The 22089-nt window shown below is 33.1% G+C and overlaps 3 protein-coding genes across 10 annotated transcripts in view; 1 reads left to right on the top strand and 2 right to left on the bottom strand.

Moving 5' to 3' along the window:
- Positions 1 to 1888: 1888 nt before the first annotated feature.
- On the top strand, positions 1889 to 12097 carry LOC145971582 (nose resistant to fluoxetine protein 6). 2 transcript variants are annotated; one of them, XM_083099420.1, is made up of 14 exons: positions 1889 to 2523; positions 6039 to 6283; positions 7315 to 7508; positions 7697 to 7806; positions 8049 to 8270; positions 8370 to 8583; positions 8766 to 8931; positions 9043 to 9122; positions 9204 to 9299; positions 9379 to 9508; positions 9656 to 9830; positions 10051 to 10193; positions 10270 to 10459; positions 10529 to 12097. In XM_083099420.1, exons 1-13 carry the CDS (start codon positions 2289 to 2291, stop codon positions 10432 to 10434), a joined length of 2175 nt encoding a protein of 724 aa, XP_082955546.1. In that variant the 5' UTR covers positions 1889 to 2288; the 3' UTR covers positions 10435 to 10459; positions 10529 to 12097. The 2 variants fall into 2 exon arrangements, with proteins under 2 accessions (XP_082955546.1, XP_082955545.1); XM_083099419.1 differs by having other exon boundaries at positions 10270 to 10542.
- On the bottom strand, positions 10230 to 14566 carry Mtm (phosphatidylinositol-3-phosphate phosphatase). Of its 5 annotated transcripts, none has more exons than XM_083099421.1 (10): positions 14429 to 14566; positions 13649 to 13876; positions 13448 to 13555; positions 12706 to 13158; positions 12111 to 12558; positions 11851 to 12026; positions 11660 to 11767; positions 11364 to 11548; positions 11083 to 11287; positions 10230 to 10995 (listed from the first exon to the last, which is right to left on the bottom strand). In XM_083099421.1, the coding sequence occupies exons 2-10, from the start codon at positions 13772 to 13774 to the stop codon at positions 10843 to 10845; spliced, it is 1962 nt and encodes a 653-aa protein (XP_082955547.1). In that variant the 5' UTR covers positions 13775 to 13876; positions 14429 to 14566; the 3' UTR covers positions 10230 to 10842. The 5 variants fall into 5 exon arrangements, with proteins under 5 accessions (XP_082955547.1, XP_082955550.1, XP_082955548.1 ...); XM_083099424.1 differs by having other exon boundaries at positions 14488 to 14510; XM_083099422.1 differs by lacking the exon at positions 14429 to 14566 and adding an exon at positions 14222 to 14406.
- Positions 14567 to 17004: 2438 nt separating this feature from the next.
- The window catches only part of Tow (target of wingless), a 46390-nt gene continuing 41305 nt past the window's right edge, over positions 17005 to 22089 (bottom strand). For all 3 annotated transcript variants that reach the window (XM_083099487.1, XM_083099488.1, XM_083099486.1), the window contains 3 exons: positions 21534 to 21708; positions 20148 to 20205; positions 17005 to 18809 (listed from right to left, as the gene is read on the bottom strand). In XM_083099487.1, coding sequence (XP_082955613.1) covers positions 18084 to 18809; positions 20148 to 20205; positions 21534 to 21708 — 959 coding nt within the window. In that variant the 3' untranslated portion in view covers positions 17005 to 18083. The remainder of the gene's footprint in view (positions 18810 to 20147; positions 20206 to 21533; positions 21709 to 22089) is intronic.

Genomic DNA, 22089 nt, shown 5'->3' on the forward strand with positions numbered 1-22089 from the left:
ATGTTATATATTATGATATTTTATTAATCGCATCAATAAATGTTAGTAACTTGCATTAATGATGCTCAATAAATCGATAAATAATTCCAGCGTAAAGATTAAAATTTATCGCAATTTATTATCGTTGATATTATACACAGTTTTTGGATATGATTCCAAGGATATTTCGAAAAGTAAGAAATGAATAGTTAAAACATGTCGTATGTCAATAGATTTTTATCAACGTCACTTGTAAATTTGGCCAATTAATTTTATCTATGTGAAACTACAATAAAAAAGTTATACGGAAATTTTTCAGTTTTTTATATTTTTATATAGCTAAGAGGATGACGGGGAAGAAATATTTGCTTATTGATTATTAGACCGCGGAAGTGTTTATGAAGTTTCTGTGATCTGTGTACGCTCAAAATGCGTGTTTGTGAAACTATTTTACTAACGTAATAAAATGGAAGGTTTTGTTTAAATGGAATGAAACGCATGCACGCGAAAACAATTTGCACGTGGATCGCATCAAACGCGCATCTCCGCATCTTTCGATTAGAAAAGCTCTCGTGAAATCTCATAAACTTCCGGACCCCAATTACAAAGTATCGGGAAATTCAGAAACAACTCGCGCAACCATCGAACGAATATTCCATTATGAGAGAGCAAGATATTGGAAAAAAATTCTATATGATATTCGAAAAACGGCTCGTCTAAAAATGAAAAAATATCTCTCTCTAAATAAAATATATATAAATACATAGTACATAAAATATATTCTCGATATTGTGATTATTTTTGATTTTTTAAATAAAGTTTTCTTTTAAATAAATAGCTTCGATATTGTATAAATATACGATAAGTATAAGTTTACGACAAATCTTTTCGCGTATTTCTATGCAATAACAATGTGTCACATTTATTCTTCCTGTCAATTCTGGTATTATATTGCAAGTCACGCCACAAAGGATTTATACTCTTTAAAAGATACATCACGGTTCGCAATTTACGTCATAGTTTACGATACAGACAGTTTAAGTTATGCGAACGTAAGTAAATCTGTTGTTTTTTCCACTTTCTCGCAAAAACTGGATCAAAAACATTTTGAACTTTTAACATATTACGCGGCAACATCATTTATTTTCTAAACAACATTTGATATTTGATTTTTAATCATGAATATTGTATTTTTTTTAAATATGATATATTATTACATTTATAAAAAAATTTAAGAAAATAATTTTTTTGACGAATACGTAAAGCAATTTATCTCACGATAAGGAAGAAAAGCTCTAACGTTTTACTTTTTTTCATAATTTATTAAGTCATTTTATAATAAGAGAGAAATAAAACAAAAAGAAATTATTCTAAAGGTTATTCTTAATTGCAAGAATTATACAACATATTTATAAATTTATATTTATTTATATTTATTTTATCTGATTTTTTGTAATAATTTCGATTAAAAAACAAAGAGTTTTATTTTAATGTTTTATTTTATTTTTTTATCCTGAATATTGCATTAATTTTTTCTTAATTTTACCTTGTCAATTATGGATAATTTTCTTAATTTTACCTTGTCAATCATACTGAAATAAATAAACAAAACCGGAAGAAAAATTCTAAAGTGTTAAATTTCACAATTTTATGTAGAAATGGATAAATTTTTATCCATTTCTACATAAAATTGTGAAATTTAACACTCTTCTTATGCGATTCTTTTTTCAATATTTTTTGTAAGATTGCTATATCGATCAAAGGTTAACGTATGCATAAATAATATGATATGTTAAATGACGTAGTGGGGTCTTGTCGCGAAAAAGTCGACGTCGGAGACGTTTCGCTTTCTATCACAAATTCACGTTTACTTCTCCCTATGTAAACCAGTTCTCTCCCGGTCAGCGAATCTCGCTGATCATTACGCGCGCCGTCATTGTGCAAACCAAAGGGGAGTATTCGCAAACGAAACTCCGAATGTTACGCTAGCATTTCGCGCAGACGGCAACCATCGGCTAAGGGATAGCGATCCGGAGAGGCGTCTCCGTCTTATCAAATTTCTTCATTATTTCGTTAATGCTTCTCTCATTCGATTCATCGGGAAGAGCTTACCTCGCTTACGGCGAAGAGAGCGAAATCTTAAAATCGCGCGGTAACAAATTTCGCTGCTCGAATAAAACAATCTTACTCCTTCGCGCCTCGGGATTGATCTCATAATTAGTATCAGTGTTTGACAGTTTGCAGTGTGATAGAAAATATAAAAGTGTTAACTCTTGTTAAAGCTTAAAGCTATATGCTAAAGACACATCATGTCGCATCGGCTGCTCGTATCGTCTATTCTGTGTATTCTCTGCGTAAATTTCGCTACGTTATATCGTGTCTCTGCGCAAATTAATGCATCAGAAGACAATGACATTAATAGCCGTGTGCTACCTGCTTATGCCGTCGCTTTAAGAGCCAATCTTCTCAATTCGACGATATGCGGAAAGGAATTGCAGGACTTTCGAGATGCCCTCGAGCAACGGATACTGTGGAGTTTGAAGAGTTAGTAAAATCCTCAGTGGTAATCATTATCGATCAGGTGCTTGAATGCAAAACCAAAAGAGTTAATTGTCAGAAGAACAATCATACACGGAAGAAAAGGACATTCTTGTTTTGAAAATATATTTAGTTTTAACATGGAAATCTTGAAATGAGATTATATTGCGTTAATTAAAGAAAAATATAATTACTTGAATAATTGCTTACTTGAATAACCATTTTATATAGTTCAATCAAGAAAAATATATTCTTATGATTTAATTTTCTTGAATGGAAAAGAAACAATGTTAGATAGAAAATAACATTTTTAAATTAAAGATTATAATTTTCTTAAAGTAGAATTAAATAATTATATATTCTTCAGGTGACAATTACAATATTAAAATAAGACTATAATATTGTTGAAATTTAAAATTATTAAATTCTTCTAAGAAGACTATAAATTGTTGCGTATATACGAAACAATGAACGCGTTAGTTTAAATATATAAGTTTTGATTTGACACTTATTTTTTTCTATGTATATTAAATAATTGAATCGTCCTATTGTATAAATTAACATATTAGCTATTTCTATAAATTCTAATTCTATAAATATGAAAGATATCTGAAATAATTTTTTTGACATAGATTTATTACATGTATAATACAGGGTTGGGAAGTAACGCGTTACTTGTAACGCCATTACCGTTATAGTTACTTTTTTTTGGTAACGGACTGGTAACGGCGTTACATTTTTTTTTCTGTAACTGTAACGATAACGTAGTTACATTTTTTTAGTAACGATAACGAATTTAACAGTTGCTTTTACCGTTACTTTTCATATTTTGAAAATACTTATGACATCGTATTTCTGTCATATTCAATTTTTAGTCATCGACCGACATTCATATAAAATTCGATAATATTTCGGATGAAATTTATTACTCTGAGAGGTGTCTGTGAAGCTGACACGACAATCTACGAATTTCAAAAAAATACTAAGAGTTCTGATAGCACTTTTCATAGTTCTACAGTTCCTGATAAAAATTAAAGAGTTCCGCATTTCTTCTATTAAAAAGTCGAAATCGAAAAAATGTCGTGCTAACTTTGCGAATCTAGCACGACACTCTTCCCTCTAAAGAACCAAAACGCGTTGAATATTATTATTTTTAGCAAGAGTTCCCAATAATTCTGCTATAGTTCAGCCTATATATGCAATTTCAGACCGATATTTCAATAATTAATAATTTTTTATGAATTTTTAATGTCCTCGACCAGCACGACACTTAGTAAAAATGTGTCGTGCTGATGATTTTCCGTAGTTTTAACAGCAGTTCTGGACAGTTCTATAAAAGTTCTATTCTTTAGAAACATTTTTCAAGCAGAGAGATTTTTTAAATAATTATTTATAAAATAGTAAACGGTCGGAATGGTCTATATGTCATGCTGGTCTAAATGTCATACTGGTCAAGAACATTAAAATTTGTAGATTGTCGTGTCAGCTTCACAGCCACCTTTGGAGCGATTAATGACATCATTAGTCAATCACAGTTATTTCATTCGTCTGAGGAATGGATGTGATTGGCCAGCTTTTAAGTTTGATGTAATATCGGACGAAAGCACAAAAAGAATGCAAATTTAGCTGTATTTATAAATTTAATAAAAATTAAAATTTTTTTATTTACATGTGAAGTTACTTGTTAAGTGCTTTAAAATCTATATCTCTTTAAATTTTTTACGGTTTTGTAAATTTAAAATAAAGAATTTGTTGCTTTTATATTAATATTTTAATAAAAAATATTACCAAAGTAAATTTTTTATTTAATTTTATCTTGTTTTAACATTAAAAGTAACGGGAAAAGTAACGAATCGTTACTTTTGAAGTAACGGTAACGGTAACTAGTTACTTTTAAAAATAAGTAACTAATAACGGTAACGAGTTACTTTTTTTACTCGGTAACGAGTAACGGTAACGAGTTACTTTTAAAAAATAACTTTTCCATCCCTGGTATAATATCATAATGATAACTAGATAAAAAATAAAAATTTAGTAATTTTTTTGACATAGATTCATTATATAATTTATCATAGTAGGAGCTAGATAAAAAACAAAAATTAGTTAAAATTGATTATGATTCGACTCTTTATTTTTCTCACAAATAAAAAAATAAAAAAAGGACGCAAGACAATATAAATCCAATTTTAGTTAACTTTAGTAGTTAACTAAAAGGAAAATGAAAAATCGAATGACAATGATATCACTATGATAAATTATGAATCTATGTCAACAAAATAAATTATAAATCTATGTCAAAAAAATTACTTCCAATATCTTTTACATTTATAGAACTACTGATTTAAAAAGCTTTGAAGAAAAAATCTTAATTACATAAAAATTAAATTTGATGAGAGAGATTTTGCAAATCATAGATTTTATAAATCATAAATTTCGCATAATAAATGATGTATAAATGATGTATAAATGCTTTTTCTCTCTCTTTAAGTAGAATATGAATTGCTTGATAAATAGAGCAACTCTATAAGATTTAAAAGAGCGAATGCAACAAAAAATTATTAAATCAAACCTGTCGATATGTGCTATATATTAGAGAAGTTTCCGGTTATTCTCGAAGTGTACGAACAGCATTCCCAAGGAAATTAGTTCAACCATTATGCAATGCATTCTATAATACATAAATACATTATCGTCGCGATTATATCAGGGCACGCGAATTTTCATTAGAGCAACTTGCCGAATCAACTTTCTTTATATGTTACACAAGGAACACGTTTCCTAGTCACATGCGTGCCAGGGAAAAGCATTCGTTACGCGTGCATACCATGCGATTTTCTCTCATTTCATTTCGAGGATCATGTATCTCCAACCAGTTGAAACACGTGCGTCTATTAATGTTCAGACATCGGTACATTAGCCGAGAGAGCTACACACGCACACTCTTTTCTAAATATACAAAATTATATATCCGATAGTACTCATGCATGTGTCTAGAATGTCTTTTAACCCTGTCATGTGAGAAATACTCTAGGCGAAAGTTAGTATAAATAAATTGCACTTTATTATAATTCGCTTACATACATCGTTTCTCGTAATTAATATTATGTCAGTTATTAATGGATATTATTTCGTAATAAGTACGGAGTTATTATCATAATTCCTTATCAATAGCATTCCATCTCGATTTTTTCCATCAAGATTCTTCAATGCAAGGATCTCTTCCTGGGATGCGGAATACTATTGTTTTCGAGATTATATAATTTTTTCGTAATAAATAATTTTATAATATAGCAATGAATAATAACAATATTGACGAGTATATAAAAATTGGAAAATGCGAGATAGTTAAACTGACTATTTTTCACAATGAAATTATTTTGTTGATTGACTAATTAAATAAAGAATATTCGATATATATTTTTGTGTAAATAACGATTACTTTTGTTAATTAACTAATTATATATAGTACTCGACATATATTTGCATATGTAAATAACGATTATTTCTTTTTTATTTTCAAGTGTTGGATTCTAGCGGCGGACTTAAATCAGGTTTCTTTTATGGAAATAATTATTGGCTTGGTATTACTAGCCAGTGCTTCGATACAATGAACAGAAATCCTCTAGATCTTTTAGACAAAGATTTATTGAATAACACGATATATCGTGATCCGCAAAAGGAGTTTCCGCCTTTTGAAGTGACTTATTTCGTTGCTTATATTAGACACAACAGTACTCTTCAGTACCATATAAATGTACCCAATGAAGTAAGTTTATAAATCATTATGAGACGACAGAAAAAGAGAAAGGGACTAACTAGAAAATATTAAGTTACAGATTAATTTATTGGAACCAAAACAGTAAAACAAAATTTACGTAGATTTTTTTATTTTTACTCTATCGTCGAATTCTAATAAAGCATTTTTGCGGTTGACCAACCCTAGATTTCTCGTTCGGGTCAGAGGTGTATCTTAATCAAAGCGAGAAAATTAAAGTAATTTAAGTTGTCATTAAGCAATGTTGCTGCAAACGGGTTTGAACAGGCCGAATGCAATTTTAGTCTTTAAAATAGTCGTTTGACGCAATACCACAAATCATAAAAAGAGAAAGTTAGAAGTAATGCACTCATTTTGTTACTCATAAATGTACTTGTAATCTTTCCAACGATTAAACAAATTTTTCTATTGAGCAAAAAATGCACCATATATAGTTTATTTTTACAAGAAGAGGTCTGATTCTTACAAATCAAATTATTTGCTCCAAAGGAATATATTTTTTATATATTTAACACAAATTATATTATTTGTATTTTTATTTGTATAAATATAATGTAGTAATAAAATAAACACGAAATTAAAGTGATTGATAATATGAACGTGTTTACAAAAATTAATAGTATAAAATTGGAATAAATTTTTTAAAAGAGAAGAAATTTCTCTATAATAATTTAAATTAATAAATTTCCTCATATGTATTTTTCTTGTTCATATATTAATAAAAAATATGTTTATATACATAATGTTTATATACATAATTTTTTTGAAAACACGATGTACATAAATATTTAATGTGTAAAAACAAAAGATGGAAAATTAATAATAAATTTATAAATAAATCGTCTTCATTATTTAGCATATATTACCGAATTTTTTAATATAAAATTTTAAAATTCCAGATACTAATACAACACATACGTACACAAAGTATATAGGCCATGTAAAATGCATATTCTATATATATTTGATATTAAAATATATTACTTTAAAATATATTATCATTAAAAGAAATTTTCTTTCAGGATTTGATTACACTTGGTCTTTGTTTACCAGCATCGTGTTCTGTAAGCGAACTAAGCGTTATTCTAGAAAGAATATTTCGCGATAGAGTTCTCGTAGTCAATGATCTCTATTCTATGGACTTCAAACTGATTGAAGTTAAAGATGTAAAGGATGATTATCAATGGTTATTTAGTGGTCCGATACTTCTCATCTGGTATGTCGAGAAAAAATATATAAAACTAGTAATTGCAAGTATATGATATATAATATAATAATATAATAATGATAATAAAATAGAGACAAATTGTCACCTAGCTTTGGAAAAAGCATAAGGAGAAAGAAAAAGAGATAGAGAGTGAAACTTATTATTATATTTCACATGTACTAATTTTACGGTTACAGTGTTGTTTTAGCACTTACCATTTCCATAATGATAATCGGAACGGTATACGATATATTCGTGCATCAAAAATATTTTAATGCAAAGAATAAAACTACTAAGAATAAAGCTAGTGAGTATCACACATTTAAAAATTTCTTTTTTCTTTCAAGAACCTTTTAGATTATTTTAATAAAAATCAACAAAACATTTTTCATATATAATATAAATGAATTTACTAATATATCTATATATAATATATAAATATAAGTGATAACATAATGGAAAATAATATTAATTTTCTGACATTTCATCATAGCACCGTAGAAAAATTTTTATATTAATATATATTAAACATTCCGAATTACAATTCAGATGGTGAAAACACACCCAAGGAGATGGAAATGGCAGTTTCGTCTTCACCCCAGGAGAACAGAATCGGAAAAGTGCTATTATGTTTTTCCATTTACACAAATACGAAAGCAATATTTAACACGAAGATGGATGATTCAATAGCCATTATTCACGGCATGAAATTTTTAGGCATGGTTTGGATAATCATGGCCCACACCGCGTTATACGCGATGGATTATCTCGGTAAGTGGAAAAAGAAATCATCATATTGCAACTTTTATTGTAACTCTTTTTTCATAACATATATAACGAGAATAACGAGATTATTCTGTTATTGCATAGACAATAAAATATGGACTTGGAGAGTCACCACAGGCTTGCCCGTTCAGATATTGGCCAATGCAAGCATTTCGGTCGACACCTATTTCTTTATCAGCGGTTTCTTGGTGGCTTATTTATATCTGAAGAACGTAACGAACAAACAACGGGATGAATCGTTTAATTACAGAGCGAAGCTAAATGAGTTCTTTGTCTATGTAATGAGAAGATATATCCGGTATGTTCTCTTCATTATCTGCGAAATGCAGACAATAAACAAAGACAATAAACGCGATAAAATAAGCGACACAATAATGAGCGAATTAAGAGAACGCAAGAAGAAAATAAAAGTCCGCAACATGTGGATCAGATGATATAAAATCCCTTACTCTTATTTTTATCTGAAAATTTTCATTTTAGATTGACACCAGCTTTCATGATGATGGTGGGAATACTGCAATTAAACTCGGCTTGGTACAACAAAACTTCGCAATTTTACATGGACGAGAGACCGCATGAAACTTGCGCGAAATACTGGTGGAGAAATCTTTTCTACATAAATAATTTGTACGAGCGCAAGGAATTGGTATGCAAGCGCATTTAATTAAAATCGATTTAATATTATACTCAGAGAAACATGATAAAAGAAAATTTTATCCAAAAATACAAAAAAATTCTCTTATGCATCCTCTTACAGTGCATGAGTTGGAGTTGGTATCTAGCTAATGATATGCAATTCTTTGTAATCGCTATAGCGCTACTAATTTTGTCCACCATGTAAGTTGATTGATTGTCTCAATCGTACATTACACGATCACGACATATTTGATTTGAATAAATAAGACTTGTGAATTTCAGATGCTTTTACACAGCTGCTCTCATATTGATTGCACTTTTAATAGGCTCGATTGTACTCAGCGGTTACATTTCATATATCCACGAATACATTCCGATGTGAGTTAGAAAAACATTCTATTAATAATTTTTAGGCGAAAGTAATTAATTAAATAAATGCCTTTTTTTATTGTTACAGATTAAGCGAACAATACAGACTTATAGATGTCTTATACTATCCGCCATGGGTAAGAATAGGTCCATATATTATTGGAATAATTGCAGCTTACATTTTAATAAAGCTAAACAAAAGGATGACCTTGAAAAGGGTAAAGTATGATTTATACTACTCATGTAAATTTGTACTACTTATGTAAGTTTAACATTAAAAATCAATTACAATAAAACACATACTTAGCAAAAAAAGAGAGGGAGAAATTATTCTCATTGCGTAATATTTTAAACATGAATTTCAGACAACCTTAATTTTATGTTGGAGCTTTGGCAGCTCTTGCAACATTCTCGTATTATTCGGCCTTTACAAACGACGCATCTCTGTTCTATCAACTGCTATCTATGCCGCGTTAAGTAGAACTATTTGGGGCATAGGTATAGCGTGGCTTGTCATAGTGTGTTGCACTAAGCATGGAGGTTGGTTCATTTAATAATAGATAACTTTTGTCAAATTTACACAAACAAAATACTTAACAAAGTTACCGTAATATATTATTCGTGTACAATTTACATATCTTATTGAATTTTAATTTTACTTCACGCTTCAACAAGCATTGTTATAATGAATAACACATAAATCATTGACTTGGAAAAATGTTATCCTTTTATCATTTCAGTCTTGCGATTTTATTTATAGGTATCATCAAGCAAGTGCTATCATTCAAAGTCTGGATCCCTCTTAGTAGACTCACATATTGTGCTTACCTCTTGAATCCTTTCATCATACATGCGATTCGTCTGCATGACGAGTCGTCCGTTCACTTGGAGTTTCTGTCCTTGGTAAATATATGTAAAAACACATAAAAAAACAATATGTCCGACAGCAACGGCTTATTGTCATAATTTTTGTTTTCAGGGAACCATGTTTGTGGGACAAGTTATAATTACTTACTTTTGCGCTTATGCATTGTCCTTAATGGCAGAATCGCCATTTGTCATGCTAATGCGATTACTAATTCAATCTCGCAATAAAAGAAAATATAACAGGCGCGAGATTAGAATTTCGCATACTAAAGTGTGAAAAATATTGTTAATACATAATTAGCGTAAGTAGTTCAATTAATGTCGCACATCTTTGAAAATTACATCCTGGATAAGAAAATAAATTTTTTTAGACAACATACAATAATATCCCGCTATGCAAAATTTCGGTATTGAAGCTGGTAATATAATTTACATTGGTTCAAATTATACGGAAGGAGCGTTACACTTAATACGGCTGCGGTGAATTCATTAAATTATAGGCAAATGCGCATACGAGTCTAGATTTATCTTTATCGAGTGTGGGCGTATTATACATAGCATCCACAAGCGGAATCAGTCAAAATATCTTATGGCTCAAGTATAAGTAGAATCAAAGTAGATGAAGAGTTTACAGCTCATTTACAAAACTACAAAGATTATCAGATGATCCAAGTTCCCAGCGGCGCTATGTGTGAACCGGGGAATGTATCCTGGGCGGTGCTGGCGAAGTCACAGACCGATTCGCTCGAGAAGCCTGTTCGCGCCGGCCTTCCTCCAATTGTTTTTCGAGTTGCTCTTTCAAGACTAGAAGTTCTCTTATTCTTTGATAGACCGGATCCTTGAAAGGAGATGAATATACATGTTTTAACGAGGATATCCGTTTCATAAACTATTTATCGAAATAATCTTAGATAATTTAACATACCTGCTGTCGCATGCTGGGATTCCATCTGCAGTACAGACTCTTCCACGGTTTGATGTACCGCATACTGGCGATTGGCATTAGGACAAGTTGATAATTCGTGCCAGACCGATAAAGAGGATTTAGATAGAGAGGCAATTGACTGTTGGTATACGACCAGAGAGAGACTGTTCTTTGCTTCACTTGCTCTTGTACTCTTTCGCGTTCACTGCAAATTGTTAATGATGTTACTCCTGTAACATTATTGGAAGTGTGAGATAAATCTATATAATATGATAATATACCTGCTGAATAAAAACGTGCCGAATCTGCAAGAGTAGAGATGATCGACAATGGTAATTAGGAAATGTTCGTTGAATTCGAAAGCGTTTGGAAATTGCCGTGTTATTTGCCATACGCAATCAATAAATTGTAGAAATACCGGCGATCTATCTGCATCGCTGTGATGTTCGTCTCCATGGCCTATCCTCTAAAGAAATTTTAACTATGAATATAACAATATCATACAATATCACAAAAATGTTTACAAATCGTGCGAGTTCTATACAGACAACTTTAAAAAAATTTGCTATCGTGATACCTGTTGAAATTTGTGTCCAAAACTAAGCCATTCCTTTTCTATTAGAACTTCGAATCCCTTGACTGTTCTATAATATGGATCTAACATTAACATTGCGAGAGCTGTAAGCTAAAAAAAAGAGAATTACAGTAATATGTAATAAATGCAAATTTAAAAAAAAATAATTAAGTACTTAGAATTAAAGCATTTACCTGTGCTGTTCGATCCCAACCATCGGAACAGTGAACCAAAACAGAAGTCTTGTGATTCTCGACTTTATCCACAATTCTTACAGCCCCAGCAAGAACACATTTGATATGTTTGAGCCACATGGTCGATTCTATGCCTGACAACCATCGAGCTTCATCGATTGTGGGAAAACATAATTCTGAAACAAAATATAAATACATATGTATGTATAATATAATAATAAAAATGCATTATATTAATTAAAGATAAATCCTGACGATACCTTTTAATTTTCTGAGACTCTCTCTCATGACATGAATATTGTGAATATCGAGAAAAACCAATTCCGCGTTCTGATAAGCGTCTTCGCTCTCGTATCCGCCGCCTTTCGCCTTGTTCGCTATCGCGTTCGGCATCGGCCGTGCGTCCATAATGAAGAGTTTGTGACTTTGTGCGTTAGCGTCCATTATAAGCTGGACATACCTTTCGTCCTCGCGACTCCGTTTCCCACCGACGCCTACCAGTGGCTGTGCGCAACGAGTTATTGTCGCTTGACTTTCCGGATGAATCCACGAGAGGACTGGCAGTCTACCTCTACTTCTAAAAGACGCGGATGTTCGAAGATCCTCGTCAGTAGCTGCAGCAGGCACTGCCCAGACAGCTGGATAACTGTCGCACAGTGAATACGTGTCGTTGATTTTGGATATTTTCCACATATCATTATTTACACCCTAAAATTCGACGAGAACAAACGTTAAACACAAATGTTGTTTACTAACAATGTTGTATTAAATTAATGTTTTGTATGTACTTTTGAATTAGCTTCGAATTTTAGATCTAGAGCGTCGATACATTTCTCGATATGTATTATTACATACCATTCTCTTCAATTCTGCAATAGGCTCGTAAACGTTCCAACCATTTTCAGAGAACGTTTCAGAATATTCAAAGGCAAACAAAGGTAACTTGTGAGATAATGGAAAAGAATACTGTTGCAGCTTTTCAAACACATCTCTTCTAGAATGATTCTCTTGCTTGTGTGCAAATCTGAGATTCCTCATGTCTTTACAAAATACTTCTATTCCGTAAGAATTCTCCCCTCTACTCGACGCACCGCCAACTTTTTCGATTCGGCTAACAACGCCCAACGGCACTTCAACAATGTAAGGCGTTTCTCGATCTATACTACGAAAATGGAGCTTGTAGTTTGTTACACTAAGAATTCCTCTGGCAGGTCCCGAATAAGGACACAAATATGTAACTTCGTGTGGAATGCCTTGCATCCGCTCTCCATTCAAAAGTGGTGGTCCCGTGTCTCCTCCAGATAAATTCTAATCAGAATAATGAAATAATTGACCAATCACATAGATATTATACAATAAGAATCAATACAATATAAGATTTTCTAGCATAACTTCAACAGAATCAATGATACAAGTAAATATATCGCAAAGTAAAAGTGAAATGATAGGAAAATATTTTTTATGCAACAGAACATATTAAACTTTAATATAAATAACTTTCATCAAAATAGGTATTGCATACAAATTAAAAATGCCATAATTGCGCAAAGAAAAATGAAAACTGTGCTGAACTTGAAAAGTACTACACAAGACTCACTTTTACTTGATTATCTTTTTTAGCTTCCAGAGCAGAGACTATATTATTATCTGTTGAAGTAGAGCTTGAGGAAAAACTTTTTGAATGCGATGCTTTTTCCCAGCTCTCCTAAAGAAATTGCGGATCCATTTCAACAAATAGAATGTACTAGATACATTAACGGCTTTTAATTTCAATCATAATCAACATTTTTGTTCATACCGATTCTTGGCCCATTTTTGAATTAAGCGAACTGCTCTTGCTGTCCGAGTTGAGAGAATCTGAACTGGCATTCTTCGAGTTACTTTGTTCTGCACTAAGAAGTTCTGCGCTGCCTCTCTTTTCCATACTTGTAGATAGCTCCAAATTTTTCTACTTTCGTTGCGACGACATTCTTGTGTCAATAATTTCATTTACAACTATCCGTAGAATTGTACAATCTATTTTCACCTGTACATAATGAATTACATTTTAAAATATGATAAAAATAGATCATGAATAGTTAACGATGTTAATTTCTTTTAAATAGAGTAATTTCGAAAATGTTAAATTAATCAAAATAATACACCGTTTGAATATTAAATCGGACGGAAAATTTACTAATCAAGTCCAGACAAATAAAAAATAAAAATATTAGTTATTAATGGAATTTAAATATTAAATAATTTTTAAAACTTTATATCTCTGGGAGACATAACCTCGCGAGGCTCGCAAAGCGAGATAATACAACGATAAGACAGTGTCGGTCGATGAGCAACGAAATCGTGGAAAAAGATGGACTATCGCGAAACTTACGAGGGAAGAATTCGAGGGAACGGGAACACGAGAAAAAGAGAGAGAGAGAGAGAGAGAGAGAGAGAGAGAGGCCGGAACTGGGGGAACGAATCATGCCGTGCCACGCCCGGAGAGAACGAAAGCCGCTTTTTATTATTCCTCGAGACGCGAATTGTCGATCGCGTCGATCACCCGACAAACGAGCTGTCACCTGTCTGGCACACGTACCTCACGCGATACTCGTATCCCTCGACTGATCGCTCCTGTCAGCGCAACGGTGTACGTACCTTTGACAGACACTGCCATCTTGCAAGTAATCGCCGACAGGTGTTGCTGCTGTTGCTCTCGGCCTCGACTCCACGTGCACCGCGCATCTGTTCGGAAGATCAAGAAGGTCTCGGGGAAGAAGCTAATTGAAACATCTCTAAGTAAGCAAACTTTTTTTCTTCATAACTTTTCATTAAGCTATAAAATTTTAATAATTTCACGAAATATATACTTGTCAGATGAATTATTAAAGAAGCTCTTTTTTTCGCTTATATTGTGATATAAGTGCGTATTCTATGAGTGATTTAAGCTACCTAAGATCCATATATAAGTCGTCGTAAATGAAATACTTAAATATTTGTTGTTTGATTCGAAGCATTTAAATAAATATTTGACCAATCATGCGTTTGATCGACGAGCTCATCAATCAAACGCAATCGCTTTGATTTAAAAAAATAGCATAAATAGATAACATCTAAAGTATCTTAAATCGATAAAATAATTCCAGGAATTAGCGATATAATAAAATATAATTCCAGTAAATTTTCAACAATGAAAAATTCATTTCCGATACTGTTATCATTTTAGAGAAAGATCGATTTATAAAATAACGAGAAAAAACGTCTTCATGGACAAATAATTCTTTGTGTCATTAAGGAATTTCTCAAAAACCGGCTTCGATAAAAGCATTTTGATACCAAACTTATTTCAATACGATGTCGCGTGCGTAATAAGAACTGATTCGCTTCGATACGAAAGAAGTTTTCTCATCGACAGGAGCGTACGCTTTCTCCTTTGGCGACTAAATGCGATTACATCCGTATCGTACGGGTTCCCGGATGCCTAAATCTTATTAACTGTCAAATCGGATTGCACGCGAACTCTGTTCGGTGCTTGTTATTCGCACTGATGGACGGTCACAACTCTGTGAATACCGAACTACTTGTAAACCGATCGATGAATATTAAATTTTGCTATCAATGTGGAATTTTCAAAGTGCCATGAAAAATGCAATTAATTCAGGAAATGTACGTTGCATTTGAAATATAATCGATCCATATGTTGTACTATAAATTATATTTATAAGTATAATTAAAATTTGTTTCTTCTATTATTAGAACATATTTGAAGTTTTATACTTTTTATAAAAAAGTTATAAGAAATATTGACGATGAAAGATTATTAATTATGCAATTGAGATAGAATTCTTAAAATATAAGTAATCGAACTCTACAAGATTTCTTTCAAAGTCCAATTCAAATTAAGAGATTAATTTGAATTGGACTTTGAAAGAAATCTAATCTGAAACTTATCATCTTCAAGAATTTGAATAAGAGTTTCTATATAAAATTATATAAGATTATTCGACATCAATATGTACAAATACACGCTCTTATACAGGATGTCCGATTCGTGAGGGACCAAACGAAAAGTGATGATAGATTGGGTCAAACTAAGAAGAAAAGTCCTCTACCATTTTGCAAAATTCGCAATAATTATTAAGTAATAAGCAAAAATGAAGGTTACCTTTAATTTTTTAAATGGAACCCCCTATTTTTTATTATGTATTCTTATAGCTTATCTCGAGAGCTTTCCAAAACACTATAATAAAGTATTTCTTCATTGAGTACTTTTTGAGTTATGAGGCTTGAAATAATTTCTTAATTTTACATAAACCATAAAATATCTAGTAAAATATTCATTTTTCGATTATCTTACCTTAATACTTTTATATACAAAACAATAAGAGGAATCAATTGGTGTAAAGAAAAAACATAGTTGTTTTAAAAAAAAAATGCAATTTGCAATTAACAATTACATATTTTTTCTTAAAAACAACTGTTTTTTTTTTACACCAATTAATTCCTCTCATTATTTTGCATATAAAAGTATTAAGGTAAAATAATCGAAAAATGAATATTTTACTAGATATTTTATGGTTTATGTAAAATTAAGAAATTATTTCAAGCCTCATAACTCGAAAAGTACTCAATGAAGAAATACTTTATTATAGTGTTTTGGAAAGCTCTCGAGATAAGCTATAAGAATACATAATAAAAAATAGGGGGTTCCGTTTAAAAAATTAGGTAACCTTCATTTTTGCTTATTACTTAATAATTATTGCGAATTTTACAAAATGGTAGAGGACTTTTCTTCTTAGTTTGACCCAATTTATCATCACTTTTCGTTTGGTCCCTCACGAATCGGACACCCTGTATAAAGAGAAATATATTTCAATTGATTTCGTAGACCATGTAAGTAAGCACGCTCGATGCAAGAGCGATAAATTGTAATCGCGGCAATTGCAGTCGTTATAAATCTCGCATCTTTCACGTACGATTACAACATACTGTTATTAATTTCATCGTCAGCATTGGCAATAGCTAGGTAGATAGATATGTAGGTAAGTCTAACTGCGAAGTTACGCTGTCACTATCACATGCTGTTATTGCGACGTATTTGCGATACTTGTTCCTTCTTGAGTCATTCATCTGCAAAACCAACGATAAGCGCGAAAGAGACCGCAATTGTTGATGTATAGGGGGAAATGTGAATTTATTTGTAAAAAAGGAGGATTGTTCGATAGAACAAAAAGTAGAAAGATCAACAGTTCCAGAGTGATGCTGCGAGTTTGATTATGTGTATATTCCATATGTGTATATAGAGCGTAATCGCGTAACATGAAATATAAAATTCTCATCATCAACTATATTATATATAGTTAACTTTAAACATGGTCAACATATAAATATACAGTCATCACATTAAGTTAAACGTATCCATACAATATACGTACAGCGAATTTATACACAGCGTATAATTATAAGAATCTTTTAATCTCTTCCTTTGTTCATTTTTTTTATATGCACTTATGTATCTTTATACACGCACACACATGTATCCACATCCACATACATACTTTCATACATACATTCGCGTACACATACATATATATTCGCCGTATATAATATACATGTAATATACAAAACGCTGGTCGCGTGTGCTTCCACCCGTGAAATACTCGGGGAGTACGTGGAGACGCTACTGGTTAGAAAAAGAGGAAATCAGAAATCAGGAATTAGACGAATAAGATATATTGCGTACGCGCATTCCGAGTCCTCGCGTCAGAAGAACAAAGTATTGTTTCGGGCGGACAGCGCGATGAGCTCTTCCGTTTGCATTCGCATCGGCTCGCTTGTATAATATTTTGGCACTTGTAGCGAAGAATATTCCATCTCCTGTGCACGCGAAACGGTACTTTCCTCTTCTCGTTCCTTCCTCGGAAGATATTCTTTCTGATCGGATGACTTAGGCCACCGTCGATGCCGTTGCATGCTTCCCGGAGTCTTGTAGAAATCATTGCCGAGAAAAAGATTCGAAGCGCGAAAGCTTTAAGGAACACAGAGTACGATTCGCATTCTCATTGTCCGGTTCATTCTCTTCGGCTTTACTCTCCTCTCTCATCATATTTCCCCCTTTTCTTTCCTTCAATTAGTCCATCACGCCGAGGAAGCGTCTCTCCGTCTCTCTAACGATCGTCCTCATCGGGGGTATGTCTCGAGTCTCTCCGAGAGTCTGTTCAGTCTTATCTCGTCGATCGCTGCTCCCATCCCGGTCACGTCATCTGCGCGGCGTTGAAGCCCCGTCTTCTCGCGGGCGCGACAAAGTGCTGGGGATTCGTGGTGATCTGAAAGTGCTGAACGTACGGATTGTTCCTGAGGACGTTGCTGCCAGGCAAGGCGGTCGAGTACTGAGGCGCAACGGTAATTATACCGGTCTGTTGCAGATACTGTTCGCGATAGAGCGCCTGCTGCGTCACGTATTCGCCGTTCACCGGATTCTGGCCGACGTAGTGGATCTTCTTCGGCGGCGGCAGCTGCTGCTGCTCGCTGCTCACGACCGAGCAACACTCCTTACCGTAGCTGTCCTGAACGTAACGCGACCCGATCGGCGACGCGCAACCCGGCGGCGTGGTCGTCTTCACGCTCTGGGTCGGGCTCTGCGTGATGGACTCGAGCACGTGTCGCGGCATATTCGGCGACGGACAATAGTGGCTGCTGTCCTGCAAACCATCCACGCGATTTGCATTACGCATGAAGATCGGAGCGCTCTCCGGTCTGCCGCCCACTATGTTCCTCATGCCCTCGCGGTCTTTGGCGCTCAGGCTCTGCCGGGGACTGTTCAGCGCGGGCGCGCGGCTCTTCTGATTAGACGACAAGGAGGTGCTGTCCAGGTCGGACACGCTGGACCAGGTCACACTGGCCAGCTCCCAGCGGCGAAGCAGACTGGACACTCGTTCAGCTTGATTGGTTGTGTCGAGGCTCTCGTCGTAATCCGGACCCTGAAATTTGACAAAGAGCTTGCAGAAAAAGAGAGAAAGAGAGGGGAGGGGGAGGGGAAAAGAAGAGAGAAAGGAAACTGACGTTTCATTTAGAAACACCAGATGATTGACGTTATATTTTAGTATTTACCGAGAAAGAAAATAGGCTGGAGTGCGCACGAAGATTCGAGAAGCACGTATCGCGATGGTCTAGTTAAACTTTCGAAAAGATGAAAAGCTGCGCGATGAATAGCGTTAACTTTTTTTCATCAACCGCGTGTAATTTTAGCGAGTGCTAATTCACGATCGAGCGCTTCTGATTAAACTTCCATCACGTACTCGTCACTCATCTGCACCGAAAATATATCCGTGCAAATAATTAGGCGGAAGTCATTCTCTAATGCATTTTAAATCTCTCTAATATTCCTATCTTCGATGCGATACGACTTTTCGATTAAAGTTCTTTCGCCTTATTCGGAGTTTATTGCAAATTGTTTCGCTATGAAAAAGAGTTCAGGTGAAAGCTCATCGATCCAGCGTGGCTTATAAAAGATTCTTTGTACAAAAGCGATACAAAGAAGAAAGTAATCTATAGCCGACGTGTGAATCTCGAATAAAAATAGACGTGCAATCGATGAAAACAAATATTTCAAGAAAAAGAACTATGGCGATTGTTTAGGCAAAGTCGAACAGATATTCTCTCTGTCTCTCTCTCGAGTACATTAATTGAAAAAAAATGTAATATTAATAATGTAACATTTTTTGTTGCAAAATGACTCGTACGATTTTTTGCAAATAATAATCAATTAAACGCGTTTTAGCAAGTTTTCAAAGTTTTGAGTAATTGAGCAATTAAATGAGATGAATAATTTATTTTATATAATGATTCACATTTTTGCGTTTTTCGATTCCACATCATCATACTTTCTATATTGAAATAAATTATGTTATATATAATAATATAATACTTGAAAGCCTTCAGAATTTTGCTCAATTCAATCAGCAACGATCCTCAAGTTTAACATTTTCGATATTCAGTATGATTGTTTTAATTATATAAATTATTCGTATAATTGCATAATATATGTATATCCAATATATTTTATATTTATAACAATATTTTTCATATTGTATGATGATATGGAAATAATATAAAAGTATAATAACGAACGTGTCCTTCTATACGAGAAGGATACGTAATATCGCGAAGATAGTTATCTTTAGATTTCTTATAAAATCGGCTTATATTGTTCTCCGAGAGAAAGACTGAAGAAGGAAATAGGAAATTGCTAACCTTCCCATAAATAGTAACCATTTCTTTCTAGATAAGACTGATTAGGTTTAAGTATCGCGACTTACGTTCTCAATTTTCTCATCGAGCATCTTGAAGAAATCTAGCTGGCTGGTGGATATCTCTCTGAAAAATTTACGATACGCAGGAAGGTCAATCATATGCGATAAATTATTTGTATCAAGTATAATCTCGATGGCAATAAACGAACATAATAAACTACATATACCTATATATATATATATATAGACCATTTATCGCGATACATCACAAGTATAAATTATATCAAGAGATTATAGAAATCTAGCGGAAAAATAAGGATACTCTTGGAAAGATAAAAAAAATATCTATTTTTTCACCTTCTGTTTTAATATCTTTTGCAATTTTTAATTTTATTATTAAAAAAATACATACTTTTTAATAAAAAAAAAACATTTATTTGCTTAAATAAAAATATATCACAATGTTAAAAGGTCCTAATTTTCAATTTGCTCAGCTCCTGTGATCCCTTTAATAAACTACTAATTATATGCACGCTTGGGGCGAGAGTTGAACTGTATTAATTAACGCGACTGTTCGAGTTTCTTGTCGGAAAAACAGTTTGGAATATTAACAACAAGTACACACATATAACTTTCGGTTAACTGTGTTGTTGTTTTGACAACTGCCGTCATATATAGCTATTATGTAACAGCGTGCACTACAGCAGGCGATTATATATTTCTAGCAGTTTTTCTAAACAAAACTTTAAATTGTAAAAAGTTTAAACAACGATACGTATTTTAATACTACACTGAAAAAAAAGTAATGTTGAATTAACAACATCAGTGTAATTGGAATTTATTTTATTAATTCAATAACATTATTAATCAAATCAATACATGGTGTATTAATTTGATTAAAAATGTTATTGAATTAATAAAATAAATTCCAATTACACTGATGTTGTTGGTTCAACATTATTTTTTTCTTAGTGTACGTTTTTGACAAAGCTTTCGAAATTCGAATTACGCGATCGATATATATGCTCGTTCTCTCAAAATAAACTTTCCACGTGCAAATATGTGCACGTTTGTAGCAAATGTTTGTACAGTTATATAATTATAGCGAATAGTTTAAACTTCGATGCTAATGTAAATTCATCTGAATTAAGTGGCGAGTTCTAAACGAGGCTCTCTCCGCGTATCACATTCCGTTGAGGCTAATGCAAAATACGAATTCTATTAATATTCATCATCAAGTCACCTGCAAATTCTAGCGCTATTAAAAAATAAAAAATTAAAATTAAATTGAAATAAAAAATAAAAATTAAAAAATAAATATACGATTTACAAATGTAATAAATTCAAAAAATATTAATCGAAAAAGATCTGCTATATCTCTTAAACAATAACATCGCCAAGTTTCGGATTAAATTAATCCGCGAAATAAATTTTTTTAATAATCATCCTTACGCCTGTTGCAGCAGAGGCCCGCCCCCAGGCGCGGTCGGTTTCTTCTTCGCTTGTCCCTTGGCATCGACGCCGCCATTTTGGTCCTCGTTTCTGTTCACCTCGACACCGTTGTTGTTCGTCTTGTTGCCCTTGACGTTGCCATTTCCGTTCTTCTGCTCTACAGACGACGCGTTACCTGAAGCACGAAGAAAAAAAAGAGAGACGTCAGCAGCGGCACGACGAAAGGATACGCCGTTTAAGATTATCATCCGAGATTAAGGACCATAAATATCCTGACTCGAATATATAACGTCCTTCCGACAAGTCCTTCGTCTTACACGTTCAATAACATCGCGTCTACCGTCAGCGACTCGGCAATTTCGCCCGGCACATTTTTATCGTAGATTGTGACGACGATGAATGTGACATAATGTCGGAAAAATTATGGATCTTAAACGCGACATTATACGGCGCTTTGTCACGCAAGGAATTCTCAAGGAGGTCGCGAATTCCGAGTTATTAAGAAGCGAGTAAACAATGAAATTACGACCGTCTCTAATGACATATGTAAAACTGG

The sequence above is a fragment of the Camponotus vicinus genome, unplaced genomic scaffold, assembly GCF_025532165.1.
Source record: "Camponotus vicinus isolate PSW18456_S1 unplaced genomic scaffold, iyCamVici1.0 SCAF_5, whole genome shotgun sequence".
Classification (NCBI taxonomy): domain Eukaryota; kingdom Metazoa; phylum Arthropoda; class Insecta; order Hymenoptera; family Formicidae; genus Camponotus; species Camponotus vicinus.

Excerpts from the sequence above, each read along its gene's own strand:
- LOC145971582 (XM_083099420.1), top strand. The coding sequence starts at position 2,289 with ATGTCGCATCGGCTGCTCGTATCGTCTATTCTGTGTATTCTCTGCGTA. Across the intron at positions 7,509-7,696 it reads GGTCCGATACTTCTCATCTG|TGTTGTTTTAGCACTTACCA; the intron begins GTATGTCGAGAA and ends TTACGGTTACAG. Across the intron at positions 9,300-9,378 it reads ATCCACGAATACATTCCGAT|ATTAAGCGAACAATACAGAC; the intron begins GTGAGTTAGAAA and ends TTATTGTTACAG.
- Mtm (XM_083099421.1), bottom strand. The coding sequence starts at position 13,774 with ATGGAAAAGAGAGGCAGCGCAGAACTTCTTAGTGCAGAACAAAGTAAC. Across the intron at positions 11,768-11,850 it reads GTTGGGATCGAACAGCACAG|CTTACAGCTCTCGCAATGTT; the intron begins GTAAATGCTTTA and ends TCTTTTTTTTAG. Across the intron at positions 10,996-11,082 it reads ATCCCAGCATGCGACAGCAG|GATCCGGTCTATCAAAGAAT; the intron begins GTATGTTAAATT and ends TCTCCTTTCAAG.